This window comes from Salmo salar, chromosome 01, assembly GCF_965601325.2.
Source record: "Salmo salar chromosome 01, fSalSal1, whole genome shotgun sequence".
Taxonomy (NCBI): domain Eukaryota; kingdom Metazoa; phylum Chordata; class Actinopteri; order Salmoniformes; family Salmonidae; genus Salmo; species Salmo salar.
The window spans coordinates 8761657-8784870 of NC_138291.1; the positions used below are offsets into that span (position 1 = coordinate 8761657).

Consider the following 23214-nt stretch of genomic DNA (forward strand, 5'->3'; position numbering starts at 1 on the left):
TCGACTCAGGGGGGTGAATACTTATGTAATCAAGATACCGTATATTAGTGGTTTGTTTCCCTATTTATTTTACACATGCTAGAATGTTTCTTCCACTTTGACATTACAGATTATTTTGTGTAGATCGTTGACAAAAACGGACAATTAAATATATTTTAATCCCAAGTTGTAACACAACAAAATGTGGAAAACAATCAAGGGGTGAGAATACTTTCTGAAGCCATAATGTAAGTAACCTAATATATTTCCCTCTAACTCCCCCGAATGCCTCTGTTAATCCTACAGCTATTGTCTGTAGTAATCATGTACCTATGATCCAGAGTTATACTATTAGCAGTGAGGCAGTTCACCCTGCACTATTACTATTACCGCAACAATACCTCTGATAAGACTCCAAGTAAAGCAATAAAAACAATAAAGGATTCCAGCAAAGCGCTAAAAACAGCCCACAATAACATACACTACCGTTCAAAAGTTTGAGGTCACTTAGAAATGTCCTTGTTTTTTAAAGAAAAGCAATTTATTTTGTCCATTAAAATAACATCCAATTGATCAGAAAAATAGTGTAGACATTGTTAATGTTGTAAATGACTATTGTAGCTGGAAACGGCGGATTTTTAATGGAATATCTACATAGGCGTACAGAGGCCCATTATCAGCAACCATCACTAGTCTAAAGAAGGCCTGTTTTATTGCTTCTTTAATCAAAACAACAGTTTTCAGATATGCTACTGTAACATAATTGCAAAAGGGTTTTCTAATGATCAATTAGCCTTTTAAAATAATAAACTTTGATTAGTTAACACAACGTGCCATTGGAACACAGGAGTGATGGTTGCTGATAATGGTCCTCTGTACATATAGATATTCCATTAAAGATAGATATTCAATTAAAAATCTGCCATTTCCAGCTACAATAGTCATTTACAACATTAAGAATGTCTACACTGTATTTCTGATAAATTTTCTGTTATTTTAATGGACCAAAAAATTTTGCTTTTCTTTCATAAACAAGAACATTTCTAAGTGACTCCAAACTGAGAAACAAGGTTCATGAAATCGATAACTTGCTTGTAACAGATAACATTCCCATACTGACTATCTCTGAAACACACTTAGATAATACCTTTTATGATACAGCTGTAGCAATAAATGGTTACAACTTCTTCAGAAGAGACAGACATGCCAATGGGGGTGGTGTTGCTGTTCATATTCAGAGTCATATTCCTGGAAAATTTAGAGAGGATCTCATGGAAAAGGCTGTTGAAGTAATATGGTTACAGGTTCACCTGCCTCACCTAAAGCCCATTCTTGTGAGAAGTTGCTATAGACCACCAAGTGTTAACAGTCAGTATCTGGATAGGATGTGTGAAATGCTTGATAATGTATGGGATATCAACAGACAGGAATATTTTCTGGTTGACCTAAATATTGACTAGTCATATATTCATTTAGCTGTCCACTCAAGAAAAATCTTCAACTTAACCTGGTTCAGGTTATCAGTTAACCTACCAGGGTGTTTACAAACAGCACAGGAATGGCATTATTAACATGTATCGGTCTTTACTAATCCTGGAGAAATCTGCTCTAAAGCAGTATCCACATCCATTGGATTTAGTCATCATAGTATAGTAGCCATATCTAGGAAAACTACATTTCCAAAGACTGGGCCTAATATAGTGTATACAGTGCCTTCGGAAATTATTCAGACCCTTGACTTTTTCCACATTTTGTTACGTTACAGCCTTATTCTAAAATGGATTCTCATCAATCTACACACAATACCCCATAATGTTGCTAATTTATTAAAAATAAGAATACCTTATTTACATAAGTATTCAGACCCTTTGCCATGAGACTGGAAATTGAGCTCAGATGCATCCTGTTTCCATTGATCATCGTTGAGATGTTTCTACAACTTGTTTGGAGCCCACCTGTGGTAAATTCAATTGATTGGACATGATTTAGAAAGGCACACACCTGTCTATATAAGGTCCCACAGTTGACACTGCATGTCAGAAGCGAAAAACCAAGCCATGAGGTCAAAGGAATTGTCCGTAGAGCTCCGAGAGGATTGTGTCGATGCACAGATCTGGGGAAGGGTACCAAAACATTTCTGCAGCATTGAAGGTCCCCAAGAACACCGTGGCTTCCATCATTCTTAAATGGAAGAAGTTTGGATCCATCAAGACTCTTCCAAGAGCTGGCAGCCCAGCCAACTGAGCAATTGTGGGAGACGGGCCTTGGTCAGGGAGTTTACCAAGAACCCGATGGTCACTTGGACAGAGCTCCAGAGTTCCTCTGTGGAGATGAGAGAACCTTCCAGAAGGACAACCATCTCTGAGGCACTCCACCAATCAGGCCTTTATGGTAGAGTGGCCAGACGGAAGCCACTCCTCAGTAAAAGCACATGACAGCCCACTTGGAGCTTGCCAAAATGTACCTAAAGGACTCTTAGGCCATGAAAAACAAGATTCTCTGGTCGGATGAAACCAAGATGGAATTCTTTGGCCTGAATGGCAAGTATCACGTCTGGAGGAAACCTGGCACCATCCCTACGGTGAAGCATGGTGGTGGCAGCATCATGTTGTGGGAATGTTTTTCAGAGGCAGGGACTGAGAGACTAGTCAGGATCGAGGGAAAGATGAACGGAGCAAAGTACAGAGAGATCCTTGATGTAAAACCTGCTCCAGAGCGCTCAGGACCTCAGACTGGGATGAAGATTCACCTTCCAAAAGGACAACGACCCTAAGTACACAGCCAAGACAACACAGGAGTGGCTTCGGGACAAGTCTTTGAATGTCCTTGAGTGACCCAGTCAGAGCCAGACTTGAACCCGATCTAACATCTCTGGGTAGACTTAAAACTATCTGCGCAGCTACGCTCCCCATCCAACCTGACAGAGCTTGAGAGGATCTGCAGAGAAGAATGGGAGAAACTCCCCAAAACAGGTTTGCCATGCCTGTAGCATCATACCCAAGACGATTCGAGGCTGTATTCGCTGCCAAAGGTGCTTCAACAAAGTACTTAGTAAAGGCTCTGAATACTTAAAAAAAAATATATATATATATATATATATTTTGAAATCTAAATCCAAAAAACATTCGCCGAATACAACATGTGTTGACCTTACCGTGAAATGCTTATCTACAAGCCCTTAACCAACAGTGCAGTTCAAGAAAAAGTTAAGGAAACATTGACCAAATAAACTCAAATAAAAAAGAATAAAAAGTAACAAAATAAAATAACCATAAAGAGGCTATATACAGGGGGGTACCGGTACCGAGTCAGTGTGGAGGCTATATACAGGGGGTACCGGTACCGAGTCAATGTGGAGGCTATATACAGGGGGTACCGGTACCGAGTCAATGTAGAGGCTATATACAGGGGGTACCGGTACAGAGTCAATGTGGAGGCTATATACAGGGGGTACCGGTACCGAGTCAGTGTGGAGGCTATATACAGGGGGTACCGGTACCGAGTCAATGTGGAGGCTATATACAGGGGGTACCGGTACCGAGTCAATGTGGAGGCTATATACAGGTGGTACCGGTACCGAGTCAGTGTGGAGGCTATATACAGGGGGTACCGGTACCGAGTCAGTGTGGAGGCTATATACAGGTGGTACCGGTACCGAGTCAGTGTGGAGGCTATATACAGGGGGTACCGGTACCGAGTCAGTGTGGAGGCTATATACAGGTGGTACCGGTACCGAGTCAATGTGGAGGCTATATACAGGTGGTACCGGTACCGAGTCAATGTGGAGGCTATATACAGGTGGTATCGGTACCGAGTCAGTGTGGAGGCTATATACAGGGGGGTACCGGTACCGAGTCAGTGTGGAGGCTATATACAGGGGGTACCGGTACCGAGTCAATGTGGAGGCTATATACAGGTGGTACCGGTACCGAGTCAGTGTGCAGGGGTACAGGTTAGTTGAGGTAATTTGTGCATGTAGGTGGGGGTGAAGTTACTATGCATAGATAATAAACACTGTAGCAGCAGTGTAAAAAACAAATGGGGGGTCAATGTAAATAGTCCGGTGGCCATTTGATTCATTGTTCAGCAGTCTTATGGCTTGGGGGTAGAAGCTGTTAAGGAGCCTTTTGGTCCAAGACTTGGCGCTCCGGTACCGCTTGCCGTGGGGTAGCAGAGAAAACAGTCTATGACTTGGGTGACTTGACGCATTTATGAAGATACTAATAACCATAAGTAAAAACTGTTAAATCCCTGTGGATTGATGAAGAATTGAAAAATGTTATGTTTGAGAGGTGTTAGGTTCTGAGAATATGAAATGTTACTTATTCATGTCACTGATGGAGTGCTAAGGTTGACGGTCTACACCAGAAGTTAAGGGTTATAGGAGGAAGGTATATAGTGGGTGCAACTAAGCTTAGAATGTTTTGAGTGCAGGGAAGCGATTACATGTGGCAGGCATTAATAAGGGGAGACGGGTGGAGATCTTTGAAACTAACAATGTCACTGAGGGAGAGAGGGTCCTGTATAACGTTTACATTATGTCAGGGTATGTCACTGAGGGAGAGAGGGTAATGTATAACGTTTATATTATGTCAGTATATGTCACTGATGGAGAGAGGGTCCTGTATAACGTTTACATTATGTCAGTATATGTCACTGATGGAGAGAGGGTCCTGCATAACGTTTACATTATGTCAGGGTATGTCACTGAGGGAGAGAGGGTCCTGTATAACGTTTACATTATGTCAGGGTATGTCACTGAGGGAGAGAGGGTAATGTATAACGTTTACATTATGTCAGGGTATGTCACTGAGGGAGAGAGGGTAATGTATAACGTTTATATTATGTCAGGGTATGTCACTGAGGGAGAGAGGGTAATGTATAACGTTTATATTATGTCAGTATATGTCACTGAGGGAGAGAGGGTAATGTATAACGTTTACATTATGTCAGGGTATGTCACTGAGGGAGAGAGGGTCCTGTATAACGTTTACATTATGTCAGGGTATGTCACTGAGGGAGAGAGGGTAATGTATAACGTTTACATTATGTCAGGGTATGTCACTGAGGGAGAGAGGGTCCTGTATAACGTTTACATTATGTCAGGGTATGTCACTGAGGGAGAGAGGGTAATGTATAACGTTTACATTATGTCAGGGTATTTCACTGAGGGAGAGAGGGTAATGTATAACGTTTACATTATGTCAGGGTATGTCACTGAGGGAGAGAGGGTAATGTATAACGTTTACATTATGTCAGGGTATGTCACTGAGGGAGAGAGGGTAATGTATAACGTTTACATTATGTCAGGGTATGTCACTGAGGGAGAGAGGGTAATGTATAACGTTTATATAATGTCAGGGTATGTCACTGAGGGAGAGAGGGTAATGTATAACGTTTACATTATGTCAGGGTATGTCACTGAGGGAGAGAGGGTAATGTATAATGTTTATATTATGTCAGGGTATGTCACTGAGGGAGAGAGGGTAATGTATAACGTTTATATTATGTCAGGGTATGTCACTGAGGGAGAGAGGGTAATGTATAACGTTTATATTATGTCAGTATATGTCACTGGGGGAGAGAGGGTAATGTATAACGTTTACATTATGTCAGTATATGTCACTGAGGGAGAGAGGGTAATGTATAACGTTTACATTATGTCAGGGTATGTCACTGAGGGAGAGAGGGTCCTGCATAACGTTTACATTATGTCAGGGTATGTCACTGAGGGAGAGAGGGTCCTGTATAACGTTTACATTATGTCAGGGTATGTCACTGAGGGAGAGAGGGTAATGTATAACGTTAACATTATGTCAGGATATGTCACTGAGGGAGAGAGGGTCATGTATAACGTTTACATTATGTCAGGGTATGTCACTGAGGGAGAGAGGGTCCTGTATAACGTTTACATTATGTCAGGGTATGTCACTGAGGGAGAGAGGGTAATGTATAACGTTTACATTATGTCAGGATATGTCACTGAGGGAGAGAGGGTCATGTATAACGTTTACATTATGTCAGGGTATGTCACTGAGGGAGAGAGGGTAATGTATAACGTTTACATTATGTCAGGATATGTCACTGAGGGAGAGAGGGTCATGTATAACGTTTACATTATGTCAGGATATGTCACTGAGGGAGAGAGGGTAATGTATAACGTTTATATAATGTCAGGGTATGTCACTGAGGGAGAGAGGGTAATGTATAACGTTTACATTATGTCAGGATATGTGTATTGTTAGCCATCAGGGATCCTCTGGGAGGAGAAGAGACACAGTCTGGTATCAATAACCATGATAGCCTTGAGTTGGGGAGGAGTGAGCGCTTTGGGGTCGAGGTCAGGTCAGATGAAGTGAGGAAGAACAGATATCACTAAGGTTCTGTCTAGCAACAGAGATGCTTTAGCTGTTTGGTTGTGGAGGAGGAGACTCAGCCTAGGAGAAAAGGTTAAATACCGTTAAATATCAGTGATTGTGGGAAATGTTTTTTTGTCTGAATACAGCTATGTCGACCCTTTGGTAAGAATTAAACTTGGTTAAGCTTCTCTAATGTCCGTGAGTTATTTACTCTGAAAAATAAGAACCTAACGGAGGGATGAGGCAAAATACATTTCAAATCTGTGTTACTGTCACGGCTTCCATCGTGGATATGAAAGGACGACCAAGGCGCAGCGGAAGTGTGGACACACACAAGACTGCCACGTCCTGACCCCCAAACTACTACACCAGCTCCATCTGCTGGTCAGGACGTGACAGTTACTGCACAGCTCATCATCAAACGTACTGTGTATTGAGAAATCAAATCAAATTTTATTTGTCACATACGAATCAAATCAAATGTATTTATATAGCCCTTCTTACATCAGCTGATATCTCAAAGTGCTGTACAGAAACCCAGCCTAAAACCTCAAACAGCAAGCAATGCATGTGTAGAAGCACGGTGGCTAGGAAAAACTCCCTAGAAAGGCCAGAACCTAGGAAGAAACCTAGAAAGGAACCAGGCTATGAGGGGTGGCCAGTCCTCTTCTGGCTGTGCCGGGTGGAGATTAAAACAGAACATGGCCAAGATGTTCAAATGTTCATAAATGACCAGCATGGTCAAATAATAATAATCACAGTAGTTGTCGAGGGTGCAACAAGTCAGCACCTCAAGAGTAAATGTCAGTTGGCTTTTCATAGCTGATCTTTGAGAGTATCTCTACCGCTCCTGCTGTTTCTAGAGAGTTGAAAGCAGCAGGTCTGGGACAGGTAGCACGTCCGGTGAACAGGTCAGGGTTCCATAGCCGCAGGCAGAACAGTTGAAACTGGAGCAGCAGCACGGCCAGGTGGACTGGCGACAGCAAGGAGTCATCATGCCAGGTTGTCCTGAGACATGGTCCTAGGGCTCAGGTCCTCCGAGAGAGAGAAAGAAAGAAAGAGAGAAAGAAAGAGAGAATTAGAGAGAGCATACTTAAATTCACACAGGACACCGGACACTTAAACTACTGCAGCATAAATACAGGAGGCTGAGACAGGAGGGGTCAGGAGACACTGTGGCCCCATCCGATGATACCCCCGGACAGGGCCAAACAGGAAGGATATAACCCCACCCACTTGACCAAAGCACAGCACCCACACCACTAGAGGGATATCTTCAACCACCAACATACCATCCTGAGACAAGGCCGAGTATAGCCCACAAAGATCTCCGCCACGGCACAACCCAAGGCGGGGCGCCAACCCAGACAGGAAGACCATACACATGGTTAGCAGATGTTAATGCGAGTGTAGCGAAATGCTTGTGCTTCTAGTTCCGACCATGCAGTAATATCTAACAAGTAATCTAACAATTTCACAACAACTACCTTATACACACAAGTGTAAAGGAATTAATAAGAATATGTACACAAAAATATATAGATGAGCGATGGCCAAATGGCATAGGCAAGATGCAGTAGATGGTATAGAGTACAGTATATATATATGAGATGAGTAATGTAGGGAATGTAAACATCATATAAAGTGGCATTGTTTAAAGTGGCTAGTGATACATTTATTACATCCAATTCTTGATTATTAAAGTGGCTAGAGATGAGTCAGTATGTTCGCAGCAGCCACTCAATGTTAGTGATGTTTGTTAAACAGTCTGATGGCCTTCAGATAGAAGCTGTTTTTCAGTCTCTCGGTCCCAGCTTTGATGCAAATGACTGATGATTGGCCGACAGACATTGATAATAAGAAGCTTGTGGAAGCTGTTTTGTTAGATTTCACTGCAGCTTTTTACATTTTTGACCATAATCTGCTGCTGGAAAAACATACGTGTTATGGATTTACATCCCCTGCTACAGAGTCGATCGAGAGTTACCTATCTAACAACAATGGAAGCCTCTCCAACATAATCTAATCAAATCAAATTATATTTGTCACATGCTGCCGAATACAACAGGTGTAGACCTTAAAGTGAAATGCTTACTTACAAGCCCTTAAAAACCAACAATGCAGTTAAGAAAAAGAAGTTAAGTAAAAAATAGATAAGTAAAACATTTAAATAAAAATAACAAATAATTAAAGAGCAGCAGTAAAATAACAGTAGCGAGGCTATATACAGGCGGTATTGGTACAGAGTCAATGTGTTTTGAGTGTGCAAAGCTGTCATCAAGGCAAAGGGTGGCTACTTTGAAGAATCTCAAATATAAAATATATTTTGATTTGTTTAACACTTGTTTGGTTACTACATGTTTCCATGTGTTATTTCATAGTTTTGATGTCTTCACTATTATTCTACAATGTAGAAAATAGTAAAAATAAAGAAAACCCCTGTAATGAGTAGGTGTGTCCAAACATTTGACTGGTACTGTACACCTGCTAGCTACCGAGATTGCTGAAAAGGCTATAAAATATTGTGTGCACAAACACCGCCCACACATTGCTCTTGGCTGTGAGACATGTCTGTTATCACCACAGCCTTCCATGGTAGAGTGTAATCAAAATAGTATACAAGCAGTTTTACTATGACTTCTGCCTTGCATGGCTGGACTAGTCCCGTGCCCTGGGGAAGAACATTTTAATGGCACCCCTGATGGCATCAGAGTGAACAATGTGCAGTGTTCAAGCACATGTTGCCAGATTGAGTTGGAAAAACAACATATTATTGATGCAGGACTGTGAATACCAGTGGCGATCGGTGACATTTACATTTCAGTCACTTAGCAGACGTTGTTATCTAGGGCGACTTACAGGAGCAATTAGGGTTAAGTGCCTTGCTAATGGGCACATTTACAGATTTTTCACCTAGTTGGCTCGGGGATTCGAACCAGCAACATTTCGGTTAAAGGTTCAACGCTCTTAATCACTAGGCTACCTGTTTAAGATGTTTTTTATGAGCATGGCCTTATTTCTAATACAGCATATTGGATGACTGTCATTCATATTCCATTCATCCAGCTCAACGTAACATTGATAGGTTTAGGCTACTACATGAAACTAAAATATTCCCTATACCCATCATGAGGTTGCTACAACCTAGCCTATGAATTAATGTTTACAACGTAGGTGCACAGGTCGAGATAAAGATGAATTAATTAAGGTGACAGACAGTGACACATTCAATACAACCTTGCACACTGTTGCCTGCATCTATCTGATCTAGGGTGTAGCCATTAATCCAACAGTTGCAAACAAGCATTTCTGTTGAACAAATTCAGATATGTTTATTCCCGTTTCATTCCGTTCATGAACCGTTTTTCAACAGAATCGGCAGAATGAATACACCCCTGATCAGACACAAACATAGTTCTCTTTAATAGCAGCTACATACAAACAGCATGAACATTTTGCTCGTTGTAGAATTCCTTCTCGCATCTACGCTCTCTCCTCCTGTCACCTTTTCCCTTTGCTTGTGGAATTCAGTGCACAACACATCAGCTGTCTGACCAGGCGAAAAAACCTTTTTAAGCCAACCGCTACACACAGCCTACATTGTTGATTATAGCCATAGCCATAGCCAGCTAGCTAATATAACATCCTTCTCTGTTTGAGCCAGGTGTTTGAGTAGGCTAAACTAGCTAGCTGCATTAGCTACCTAAGTGAAAGTTTAAAAAAATACAACTAAATATAACTCTCTCTTTTCTTGCTCTTTCATTTTTAAAGAAATGTACATTTGTTCAAAACTGTTCAGCTGTTGTCTTTCTCTCGAGTCAACTACTCACCACATTTTATGCACATTTTAAGCCAAGGTTCTCCATTTAGAAGGCAGGAGTTGCAGGCTTGAACATCAAACTTGTGGGGATTTTGGAGGACAAAGAACAAGGGAAACCCACAGAGTTTGTGTCCAAGCTTATTCCCAAGCTGCTGGGCGACGACAACTTTCCAAAGCCCCTCTTCATTGACAGTGCACACCACTCTCTACAGTCGAAGCCCTCACCACTTGCCAAGCCGGGTACCATAAACGGAAGGGTACATAAGACTAATGAAACAGGAGGGGTGTCTGATTCTACACTATGGGAATCTTTTATGTGGTTATGAGAGGTCATATTATTTCAGTCTGCTATTAAAAAAAAGGGAATCGCATGCGACTGGATGAGATAGAATAAAACCTCCCAGCTTTGGAGGAGACATACAGAACTTCACTCTCTCAGGTTGACTACAACAATATGAACACAATGCTATTCTTAGTTCTCAGGTCAGTAACCTACCATTAAAGCTGAGACAAAAACAATTTGAACTAGGGGACAATCCAGAAAGGTTGCTGGCTAGACAACTAAAGGGTGCACAGGCTAATAGAACAATCCATCAAATCAGGTCTAGGGTGGACATCTCGCTGACAAATCCTAAAGAGATAAACAAACTGCTTCAAAGAAATTTACTCAGAGTTATAGTCTTACAGATCCAATGATTCTGGTTCTGACGTATCAGCCTTTGATTCTATCAATCTGCCAAAACCTGATGATAGTGCCAAAAGAGAATTGAAATCAAATTTCACAACAGAATAAATAATTGAGGCAAAAAAGAATTCCAACCGGGAAAGAATACAGGAGAGGATACCATTTAAAGTGAGCAAGAGAGGATACCATTTAATGTGAGCTAGAGAAGATACCATTTAAAGTGAGCTAGAGAAGATACCATTTAAAGTGAGCTAGAGAGGATACCATTTAAAGTGAGCAAGAGAGGATACCATTTAATGTGAGCTAGAGAAGATAACATTTAAAGTGAGCTAGAGAAGATACCATTTAAAGTGAGCTAGAGAGGATACCATTTAATGTGAGCTAGAGAAGATACCATTTAAAGTGAGCTAGAGAAGATACCATTTAAAGTGAGCTAGAGAGGATACCATTTAAAGTGAGCAAGAGAGGATACCATTTAAAGTGAGCAAGAGAAGATACCATTTAAAGTGAGCTAGAGAAGATATCATTTAAAGTGACCTAGAGAGGATACCATTTAAAATGAGCTAGAGAGGATACCATTTAAAGTGAGCTATAGAGGATACCATTTAACTTGCCTGGGACTAAAAATACCTAGAAATCCAAAGCTCATTTTCAAGCTTAACTACAGTGAGCTGGTTGCAAAACTTAAACAAAACATAGAGAGCTGGAGAATATTGCCTCTTTCTATGATGGGGCGCATTAATGCCGTAAAAATGGTTTCTCTTCCCAGGTTCCTTTATCTTTGCCAGAATCTTCCAATGTTTCTTACCTCTTCATTTTTTAAGACATTGGACTCGACAAACTTGCCATTTGTCTTGGGTTACAAAAACCATCGTATTTGTAAAACCTACTTGCAAAAGCCCAAGGAAAGTGTCGGCTTAGGCCTACCCGTCTTTAAGCATTACTACTGGGCTGCAAATGTCAGGGCAACTGGGTTTCCCTGATAAGTTGGACATGGTTGCCCCACTGTGGCTAAATATGGAAGTCAAGTCTGTAATCAATTCAATCTCTCCCATTTACATTTTTTTCTCTGTTATTTACAAGTCAGACACTATATCAAAGGGCTAATTAAAAATGTTGATACCCTCCTGTATAACATTTGTTTTATGATTTGCTACAGCGCCCTCCCAACTCAAAACACCCCATCTCACAGTTTGTCTCCTTTTTCTCCAACGATACAGATTCCTCTACTTGTCATCTCAAGAACACCTGGGGTAAAGAGTTAAATATTGAGATCTCAGAGCCCTGTCTAGAATTCACTTTTGTTCCTTCAATGCCAGATATCAATTGATACAATACAAAGTCATGCATATACTTCATTTCTCCAAAACCAAATGAAATATAATTAATCCCCAGGTATCCCCACTTTGTGGCTCTGCCTCCTACTTAATAATTTTTGGAGGAACATCTTTGATTGGTATTCAAAGGTATATGAGAGGGCCATTGAACCTGATGCAGAACTTGCTCTCTTTGGCTGCTCAGAGTCTGTTCTAAGATCGGCCTATGAGGAACAACAGGCTCTGATGTTTGGAACGGTGGCTGCAACTATAAAAAAAAATCCTCACAGAATGGAAGACACACACCCCTCCCTCGCTTCCTTAGATGGCTAGCAGAAATGATTACCACCATTAACTTGGAAAATATACGTTTTTTTAAGGACTAACTCCTCCAGCAGATTTCTGAAGATTTGGGGTCCGTTTCTACCCCGTCTGGACGGAGACTGACTGTGAACACTGACTAGGAACACTTACTGTTGATTTAACTGTCATTGTTGTTCTATTCTTGTCCCATGTCTTGCCTAAGCACTACTTCTATTCATATGTCTGGCAGCTGTGTTTTTTTGTTTTCTACTAAATTGCAAAAGAAAATCCTTTAAAAAAAGTTTAATGTTATTCACACAGTACACAGTATGTCATCACTATGTTGATAGGTTAATTTCACTCAATAATTTGGAATGAAAAGTTCTAGGTAGCCCAGCCAGCCTGTGCATTTCAAATCAAATCAAACTTTACTTGTCACATGCGCCGAATACAACATGTGTAGACCTTACCGTGAAATGCTTACTTACAAGCCCTTAACCAACAGTGCAGTTCAAGAAGAGTTAAGAAAATATTTACCAAATAAACTAAAGTACAAAAAAAAAACTATTACACAATAACATAACAATAACGAGGCTATATACAGGGGGTACCGGTATATAGTGTGCAGGGGTACAGGTTAGTTGAGGTAATATGTACATGTAGGTGGGGGTGAAGTGACTATGCATAGATAATAAACAGAGAGTAGCAGCAGTGTACAAAAGAAATGGGGGGGGGGGGGGGGGGGGGGTCAATGTAAATAGTCCGGTGGCCATTTGGTTAATTGTTCAGCAGTCTTATGGCTTGGGGGTAAAAGCTGTTAAGGAGCCTTTTGATCCTAGACTTGGCGCTCCGGTACCGCTTGCCGTGCGGTAGCAGAAAAAACTGTCTATGACTTGGGTGACAGGAGTCTCTGAAAATGTTATGGGCTTTCCTCTGACACCGCCTATTATATAGGTTCTGGAAAGCAGGAAGCTTGGCCCCAGTGATGCACTACCCTCTGCCGAGCAGTTGCCATACCAGGCAGTGATGCAACCGGTCAGGATGCTCTCGATGGTGCAGCTGTAGAACTTTTTAAGGATCTGGGGACCATGCCAAATCTTTTCGGTCTCCTGAGGGGGAAAAGGTTTTATCATGCCCTCTTCACGACTGTCTTGATGTGTTTGAACCAGGATAGTTCGTTGGTGATGTGAACACCAAGGAACTTGAAACTCTTGACCCGCTCCACTACAGCCCCATTGATGTTAATGTGGGCCCATTTGGCCCGCCTTTTCCTGTAGTCCACGATCAGCTCATTTGTCTTGCTCACATTGAGGGAGTGGTTGTTGTCCTGGCACCACACTGCAAGTTCTCTGACCTCCTCCCCTCCTCTCTGTTCTCCTCCCTCCTCCCCTCCTCCTTCTTATTGTTGTAGGTAATCGGGCCTACCACTGTTGCGTCATCAGCAAACTTAATGATGGTGTTGGAGTCATGTTTGGCCACTCAGTCGTGTGTGAACAGGGAGTACAGGAGGGGACTAAGCACACACCCCTGAGGGGCCACAGTGTTGAGGATCAGCGTGGCAGACGTGTTGCTGCCTACCCTTACCACCTGGGGGCGGCCCATCAGGAAGTCCAGGATCCAGTTGCAGAGGGAGGTGCTGAGCTTTGTGGGCACTATGGTGTTGAACGCTGAGCTGTAATCAATGAACAGCATTCTCACATAAATCAAATCAAATGTATTCATAAAGCCCTTCTTACATCAGCTGATATCTCAAAGTGCTGTACAGAAACCCAGCCTTAAACCCCAAACAGCAAGCAATGCAGGTGTAGAAGCACAGTGGCTAGGAAAAACTCCCTAGAAAGGCCAGAACCTAGGAAAAAACCTAGAGAGGAACCAGGCTATGAGGGGTGGCCAGTCCTCTTCTGGCTGTGCCGGGTGGAGATTATAACAGAACATGGCCAAGATGTTCAAATGTTCATAGATGACCAACAGGGTCAAATAGGTGTTCCTTTTGTCCAGGTGGGAAAGGGCAGTGTGTAGTGTGAATGAGATTGCATCATCTGTGGATCTGTTGGGGAGGAATGCTAATTGGAGTGGGTCTCGGGTACCCGGCAGGATGCTGTTGATGTGAGCCATGACCAGCCTTTCAAAGCACTTCATGGCTACTAACTTGAGTGCTACGGGGCGGTAATCATTTAGGCAGGTTACCTTTGCTTCCTTGGGCACAGGGACTATGGTGGTCTACTTGAAACATGTAGGTATTACAGACTCAGTCAGGGAGAGGTTGAAAATGTCAGTGAAGACACTTGGCAGTTGCTCCGCGCATGCTTTGAGTACACGTCCTGGTAATCCATCTGGCCCTGCGGCATTGTGAATGTTGACCTGTTTAGAGGTCTTGCTCACATCGGCTACCGAGAGAGTTATCACACTGTCATCCAGAACAGCTGGTGCTCTCGTGCATGCTTCAGTGTTGGTTGCCTTGAAGCAAGCATAAAAGGCATTTAGCTCATCTAGTAGGCTTGCCTCACTGGGCAACTCGCATCTGGGTTACCGTTTGTAGGCCATAATAGTTTTCAAGCCCTGACACATCTGACGAGCGTCAAAGCCGGTGTAGTAGGATTCAATCTTTATCCCGTTATGACGCTTTTCTTGTTTGATGGTACGTCTGAGGGCATAGCGGGATTTCTTATAAGCGTCCGAATTATTAGGCCGTCATTGAAAATAAGAATTTGTTCTTAACTGACTTGCCTAGTTAAATAAAGGTAAAATTAAAATGAAAAAAATAATTATTATTGTCCCGCTCCTTGAAAGCGGCAGCTCTATCCTTTAGCTTGATGCCGATGTTGCCTGTAATCCATGGCTTCTGGTTGGTGTATGTACGTATGGTCACTGTGGGGACGACGACGTCGAGGCACTTATTGATGAAGCCGATGACTGAGGTGGTATACTCCTCAATGCCATTGGATGAATCCCGGAACATATTCCAGTCTGGGCTGGCAAAACAGTCCTGTAGTGTAGCATCCGCGTCATCTGACCACTTCCGTATTGAGCGAGTCACTGGTACATCCTGCTTTAGTTTTTGCTTGTAAGCAGGAATCAGGAGGATAGCATTATGGTCAGATTTGCCAAATGGAGAGCGGGGGAGAGTATTGTATGCATCTCTGTGTGTGGAGTAAAGGTGGTCTGGAGTTTTTTTCCTCTGGTTGCACATGTGACATGCTAGTAAGAATTTGGTAAAACTGATTTAAGTTTGCCTGCATTAGAGTACCTGGCCACTAGGAGCACCGCTTCTGGATGAGCATTTTCTTGTTTTCTTATGGCCTTCTACAGCTGGTTGAGTGCAGTCTTAGTGCCAGCATCTGTCTGTGGTGGTAAATAGACGGCTATGAATAATATAGATGAGAACTCTTGGTAGATAGCGTGGTCTACAGCTTATCATAAGGTACTCTACCTTAGGCGAGCAATACCTCAAGACTTATTTAATATTAGACATCACGCACCAGTTGTTATTGACAAAAAGACACACAACCCCACCCCTTCTCTTACCAAATGTAGCATCTCTGTTTTGCCAGTGGATGGAAAATCCCACCAGCTCTATATTTTCTGTGTCGTCGTTCAGCCACGACTCGGTGAAACATAAGATATTACAATTCTTAATGTCCCACTGGTAGGATAATCGTAGGTCATCCATTTTATTTTCCAATGATTGCATGTTTATTTTCCAATGATTGCATGTTGCATGTTAGCAAGTAGAACGGAAGACAGTGGCAGTTTACTCGCTCGCCTACGGATAATCAGAAGGCAGCCCGATCTGCATCCTATTTTCTCGTCTTTTCTTCACACAAATGACATGGATTTGGGCCTGTTCCCGGGAGAGCATATATCCTTCTCGTCGGACTCGTTAAAGGAAAAAGGGTTTTCCAGTTCGTGGTGAGAAGTTATTTTCGTCATAAGAGACGGTAACAGCAACATTATGTACAAAATAAGTTCGAAAATAAGTTACAAACAATGCAAAAAAAACTAACAAAATAGCACAATTGGTCAGGGGCATGTGTCACAGGCCGGCTCATAGCCTGTGGCAAAAATGAGAGGACATCGACAACTGGTATAGGCCAATTCAAAACGTTCTTTATTATAAATCAAAACTATTAACTATAAACAAAGAAAAAGGAATGAGGTGTGGAAATGTCATAATGTAAGGTGTATGTAAGGTGCATGGATGCGTGAATATGTATGTGTGAACATGACTGAGTGGAAACTAAATACAGCTACAAAGGAACAAACAAAACCGGATCATACCTGGAGGAGCAGGGAGAAAGAGAGCAAGCCCAGCGAGCCAGAAGCTCAGCGAGGAGCCAGAGGAGCCAGACCAGCCAGACCCGACAGACCAGACAGACCAGCCAGACCAGACAGACCAGAGAGAGGTCAGTGGAGCAGTTGGTTAAATACCCTGAGCCCAGGTGGCTCCAATCACACCAGCTGCAATCACTAACGACCCTCCTCTGCCTGCAGGGGGAACCACCCCTGCACTGCAGAGGAGGAGCCGTGACACATGTAAAATGTCAGCCATCCTCTTCGGCGCCATCTTGTGGCACACCTTGTGTGTTAGTGGCGGACGGCTGGCTTGGGTCTCCAATCTTTTCCGTTGTCTGTTGTCATCCACAACACCCTCGTGCAGGTACTACCTTCTTCATCTTCTCTGCGTCCTAAAGCAGGATAAGTGGAGAAAAGAGAACGAGAGGGGGTAAAAAAGAGGCAGGGGTGTTAAACTGTACAGGCTGTGCTGGGAGTCATGATTCCTGTGCTGAAGGGCAAGTGGGCAGGCATCGCCACAGACACCTACGGCGTAACGTTATATGGGCTTCTGTTGTTAAGTTCAAACCTCTCTGGGAAATGTGGGATGCTAGCGTCTCACCCCGCCTATCAGCCAGTGAAATAGCAGAGCGCCAAATTCAAAACAACAAAAATCTCATAATTAAAATTTCTCACACATACAAGTATTATACACCATTTTAAAGATAGACTTCTCGTTAATCCAACCACAGTGTCCAATTTCAAAAAGGCTTTACGGCGAAAGCATACCATTAGATTATGTTAGGACAGCACCTAGACAAGAAAAACCACACAGCCATTTTCCAAGCAAGGAGAGGCGTCACAAAAACCAGAAATACAGCTAAAATGAATCACTAACCTTTGATGATCTTCATGAGATGGCACTCATAGGACTTCATGTTACACAATACATGTATGTTTTGCTCGATAAAGTTCATATTTATATCCAAAAACCTCATTTTAGATTGGCGTGTAATGTTCAGAAATGTTTTGCCTCCAAAACAGCCGGTGAATGAGCACATCAATTTACAGAAATACTCATCATAAACTTTGATAAAAGATACAAGTGTTATGTACAGAATTATAGATAAACTTCTCCTTAATGGAACCGCTGGGTCAGATTTCAAAAAAGCTTTACGGCGAAAGCACACTTTGCAATAATCTGAGTACAGTGCTCAGTCACCAAAACAAGCCATACAGATACCCGCCATGTTGTGGAGTCAACAAAAGTCAGAAATAGCATTATAAATATTCACTTACCTTTGATGATCTTCATCGGAATGTACTCCCAGGAATCCCAGTTCCACAATAAATGTTTGTTTTGTTCGATAAAGTTAATCTTTATGTCCAAATACCTCCGTTTTGTTAGCGCGTTTAGTCCAGCATTCCAAATTCACTAAGCGTACGAGTTTAGTCCAGACAAAAAGTCAAAATAGTTACATTACAGTTCGTAGAAACATGTCAAACGATGTATAGAATCAATCTTTAGGATGTTTTTATCATAAATATTCAATAATATTCCAACCAGACAATTCCTTTGTCTTTAGAATTGAAAGGAAAGGCAGCTCGCTCTCACAGCCGCACGCATAACTGAGCTCATGCCAATTTTCCAGACACCTGATACAATCAGCTCTTATTCTCTCCCCATTCACAGTAGAAGCCTGAAACAACATTCTAAAGACTGTTGACATCTAGTGGAAGCCTTAGGAAGTGCAATATGACCCCACAGACACCGTATATTGGAGAGGCAATCACTTGAAAAACTACAAACCTCAGCTTTCCCACTTCCTGGTTGGATTTTTTTCTCAGGTTTTTGCCTGCCATATGAGTTCTGTTATACTCACAGACATCATTCAAAAAGTTTTAGAAACTTCAGAGTGTTTTCTACCCAAATCTACTAATTATATGCATATTCTAGCTTTTGGGCCTGAGTAGCAGGCATTTTACTTTGGGCACGCTTTTCATCCAAGCTTCTCAATACTGCCCCCCTTTCCCAGAGAAGTTAAACTACCTCTGCAACTACTTCTTGCCGTACTTGAGGAGCACCTTGTTTCCAAAATGTTGTGTTTCACTTTGAGGACACTATCTATGAGTGTCGATGGCCCTTAGTTTAAGTAGATGGTCGACATGGGCTATATACACACCTACAGTAGGCCTCTCTTTTCAGCTGCCGTTAAGGTGGTGCTAGTGTCATCATGTCATCACAAACCAATGATGCATTCGACATCGCTGCTGACTTTAAAGGCAATTCGAGACTGACTGGTCTACAAATCACTTTGCATCATAAATAACCACTCAATATTTTTGTTTAGATCAATCAGTCAGTCACAATTTACCCAAGATACATCACGGCTTTGACGCTCTCGAACATGTCCACAGTTTGCCTAAAACTGGGGATTAGTGCAGTATCAATGAGATAATAAGATACATTTAATAATAAGAGATAAGAGCTTAATATTATATCTATTGTATGAACTATACAGCCAACATACAACTCAAACTTTGGCATAAAAGCAACTACATGTCCACATCGCATCTTTTAATGTGGGTTGATGTTAGTCTTTCAAAAATAGAAGCCTATTTACAGAACATTTGGAATTGATGTGGACTGTTTACAGGCAGCACAGTCACATTCATGCCTGTTTTTTTTTAAATGTATTTTTTTTTAAGAAAAAACGATTGTGGACAGTGAGACTCATTGGACTGCACTGTGGAGCTGGAGTTGTCGAGTAGCTGAAAGGGCCTCTTGTGCCATTTCCTGCAATTGAAGTTGTACCACTTCTATTCTTTAAACAAACACAGGAAGTGCTCTGCAGCCACATTTATTTACATACCACAGGAACTAAAGAACAATTCACTGACCCTGCTCAAGATCACTCCAATGGTACACTCTTAGAAAAAAAAATGGTTGTTTTCAGGTAGAACTCTTTAGGTTCCAAGTAGAACCATTTTGGGTTCAATGTACAACCCTTTCCACAGAGGGTTCTACATGTAACCCAAAATGGTTCTACCTGGAACAAAAAATGTTTTTTTACCTGGAACCAAAAATGTCCTCCAATGGGGTCAGCCGAAGAACCCCTTTGGAACCCTTTTCTCTAAGAGTGTAGTAGATAGCTACCTCAAATGACTATAATAAACGAGATGGGAATCAGTTCAAATATCAGCATTTACTTTTCTCAACCACATAAAATAATGGACACATAACAATAACAAGACAGCTAATACCACTGACATTATAGAACAAAATCACATCTGTCAGTGGTTGGTTTTAATCTGTTATTCGGGTATAACAAAAAAAGAAATGCCATCCTGTCTGCCAAGGGTAAAAACAGCGTTTAAGATGGTGGTGAGACTGTCTGAGCTTCCACCAGTAGCCTTCAATAATTGCCTGACTGTATGGCCCCTTGCTGTACTTACACAACCTGACCCATGAACCTGCATGGGTGTGAACTTCCTAGCATCTCTTCCCCATCCTGTCTATCTATTGTTTTAGAAATGAACTATTGTGCTTTTTCCGGGCTTTCATATCAGCAGAGGTTTTAAATGAGTTAGAAAAGGTTGTCTGGAAAGGGCTCAGTTCTCTTTCACAAATTGGAACCTATTTTTTTCATTTTTATTATTGCTTTTTGGGAAGCCATTTTTGTCTTTCCATTTAGAATGTAAATTAAGGCTTATTTCTCTCAACTTAAATGAGATTAGTCGTTTCACATAACTATATTAATAACCAAATCAACAACTATAGACTATCGAAAATGAAAGAAATGTAATATGACAAATTATTACAAACAAATCGTTATTTTCATATGAATGAATACATCGGGAAATTATTAAATGCCATGTTTTTGCGCTTTCATTTTTTTGGTTGCATTATTTGATGCAGTTCGATGATAGTTTTTTTTTTCAGCTGGAAGATGACGTTACGTTTACTCAGCACGGGAGCCATCTGGATAACAAGTCAAAACAATGACGGTGCTGCTATTGTTTTGGTTTTCCACAACGGAACTTGCTTCAGCAGGAGACAAAAAACAACTGAGAAAAAAAAAGATCCGTCTTAGGTTTATATAGAAAACAGGATGTAGGAGCTTGAATGTACAATTCAAAGTCGCAACACTTTGTACTTTGGCAGGGAATAGAGTGCCTCGTTTGTCATCCGTTTGCCAATAAGGCATAAATGTAGCATATAAAATATTTCAATCAATGGTTGTTGTTGGACTATGTGGGAATGATGCTTTTGCTACTTTTACTGCAAATCTCTGTCTGGGGAGCCATTGGAGCAGACACTGGCGGAGAAGTAACCGTGTGCACATCCAATGCCTGTTTCACTTTTCATATGGAGAGAGTCAGCTTCGAAGACGCTCGTATGAAATGTGTAGATAACGGGGGTTACTTGGTAACAACTAAAGACAAAGCTGAGGAAGCAGAGCTTCAATCAATCCTTACACAGATCGACTTAAGACATCGCAATTTGGACTACAAATGTTGGATCGGACTGCAATTACATAAGGGGGACTGCATTATAACGGGCTTGCGTCTCAGAGGTTTTAAGTGGATATCTGGAAGTGAAAATTCCGAATATTCCAACTGGGAAAAGGAACCTCGCAGCACCTGCACAGAAGAGCGTTGCGTATTGGTATACTATTCTTTATTTGGTCGCAATGAATTAAAATGGACGGATGGATCTTGCAAAGAAAAGGCTTTTTACGCGTGCAAATTCTACTTCAAGGGAATGTGTAAACCTTTGTTGTTGGCAGGAGGGGAGCAAGTGATTTACAAGCTCCCATTCTCAGAAAATCCATTAAATGGGGATAACAACTTGACTGCGTTTCCATTTGGAACATATGCTGAAATAAGATGTAATGGCAATGACCACTTTTCTATTTGTAAATTAACGGATGGTGTCTATGGCTGGACTGACCCCGGTCCGTTTTGCGCCGCGGATAAACAGAGTTGTGGCTATAAAAACGGTGGATGTGATCATGTGTGCTTTGATAGCGACACCGGTGGTATTCGTTGTGGATGCAAGGACGGTTATGTGTTAGGACAGGACAGAGTATCTTGTGACTTAATGGAATATTGTCACAGTTCTCCATGTCAATACCAATGCGTAACAGGACCAACGGGGTTCTCCTGTCTATGCCCAAGCGGCTTCCAATTGGATAAAGACCAATTTGGTTGTATCGATGTTGATGAATGCCAAATGAATGTCTGCGACGGTGATCGTTGCATCAATACCCAAGGTAGTTACACATGTAAGTGCAATAAAGGCTACACAATGGTTGAGGGCAAATGCCACGATATAGACGAGTGCACTGAAACGAGATGTCCACAAATATGTCTTAACTCTGAAGGATCCTTCTCCTGCCATTGCATCGCAGGGTTCACTGTGTCCGAGGACGGTCATACTTGTATAGATATAGACGAATGCCTCAGTAATCGATGCGAGGACAAATGCACTAATACCATTGGTAGTTTCAGGTGTTCTTGCTATCAGCACTTCCGGTTACACCCTAATGGAATCACCTGCATTCGAGATGTGACTGTTGTTTCCACTGCTGAGACATCAAATGTTTATAGAGACAACGACCAACACGACAAGACCATTGACACTATAACCATATCTAAGGTTGAATTACAAAACGAGCCTCAGTTCACCGACGGACCACCTCAAGACACTATTACGCACGACATTACGCGCGAGGAGCCATCCAGCAAAACCACTGGAACGAGTTGGATTACGCAGAATGGCTCTTTTTTCAGCTCGTGGTTGTTTATTTGCATTATTGCTTCTCTTGTTCCACTACTTCTTCTAATTGCAGTAACCTCTGCTATTGTCATGTTTCGATGTAGTCGTTCAAAAAGAGAAGCGAGGAAGAAAATCGCCACTGCTGACAGTTATTGTTGGGTGGCTTCTGGTATAGAGACTCAGTTAGAAAAAATTGACGGGTCACTTGAAAGCACGGCGTGAAATAGTGTCAACTCGGGAATGTAAAAACAATATAATTCTGACATTGCATTATCTACGAAGTTATAAATAAAACGTGTTAATTAATAAAATAACGTTTTTTTTAAAGTATGTCTGATATCCTTGACTGTGCTTCAAAAAAGGCACATGTTCTATATGATTATTCATAAAGGTTACAATCGTATTTAATCATCATAACAACCTGGTCTCAGAGTATTTCCCAATATTCTGTAAGTACATAAATCAGAGAAACTCCATTTAGTATGATATGATATGTTTCATATGGTCTGTATTAATTTGTGGATGTTAATCATCCATTTTGTATGAGATGTTATGAATTACAATTCCTATGATATGTTACGAATTTGCAAAACATACAATATGTTATGAATTTGAAAAACGTACAATATCTTACAAATTTGCAAAAGTATGATATGTTATGAATTCCAACTTGCAACGGCTAAAGTTAGTGGCTCAGT

The 23214-nt window shown here is 41.6% G+C and overlaps 1 protein-coding gene across 1 annotated transcript; it reads left to right on the forward strand.

Moving 5' to 3' along the window:
* The first annotated feature begins 20459 nt into the window (after positions 1-20459).
* LOC106606854 (complement component C1q receptor) lies at positions 20460-22843 on the forward strand. Its single transcript, XM_014203286.3, has one exon. It carries the CDS (start codon positions 20996-20998, stop codon positions 22736-22738), a length of 1743 nt encoding a protein of 580 aa, XP_014058761.1. The 5' UTR covers positions 20460-20995; the 3' UTR covers positions 22739-22843.
* Positions 22844-23214: the final 371 nt, after the last annotated feature.

Bases quoted from the DNA above. Each gene is read 5' to 3' on its own strand.
- LOC106606854 (XM_014203286.3), top strand. From the start codon at position 20,996: ATGATGCTTTTGCTACTTTTACTGCAAATCTCTGTCTGGGGAGCCATT.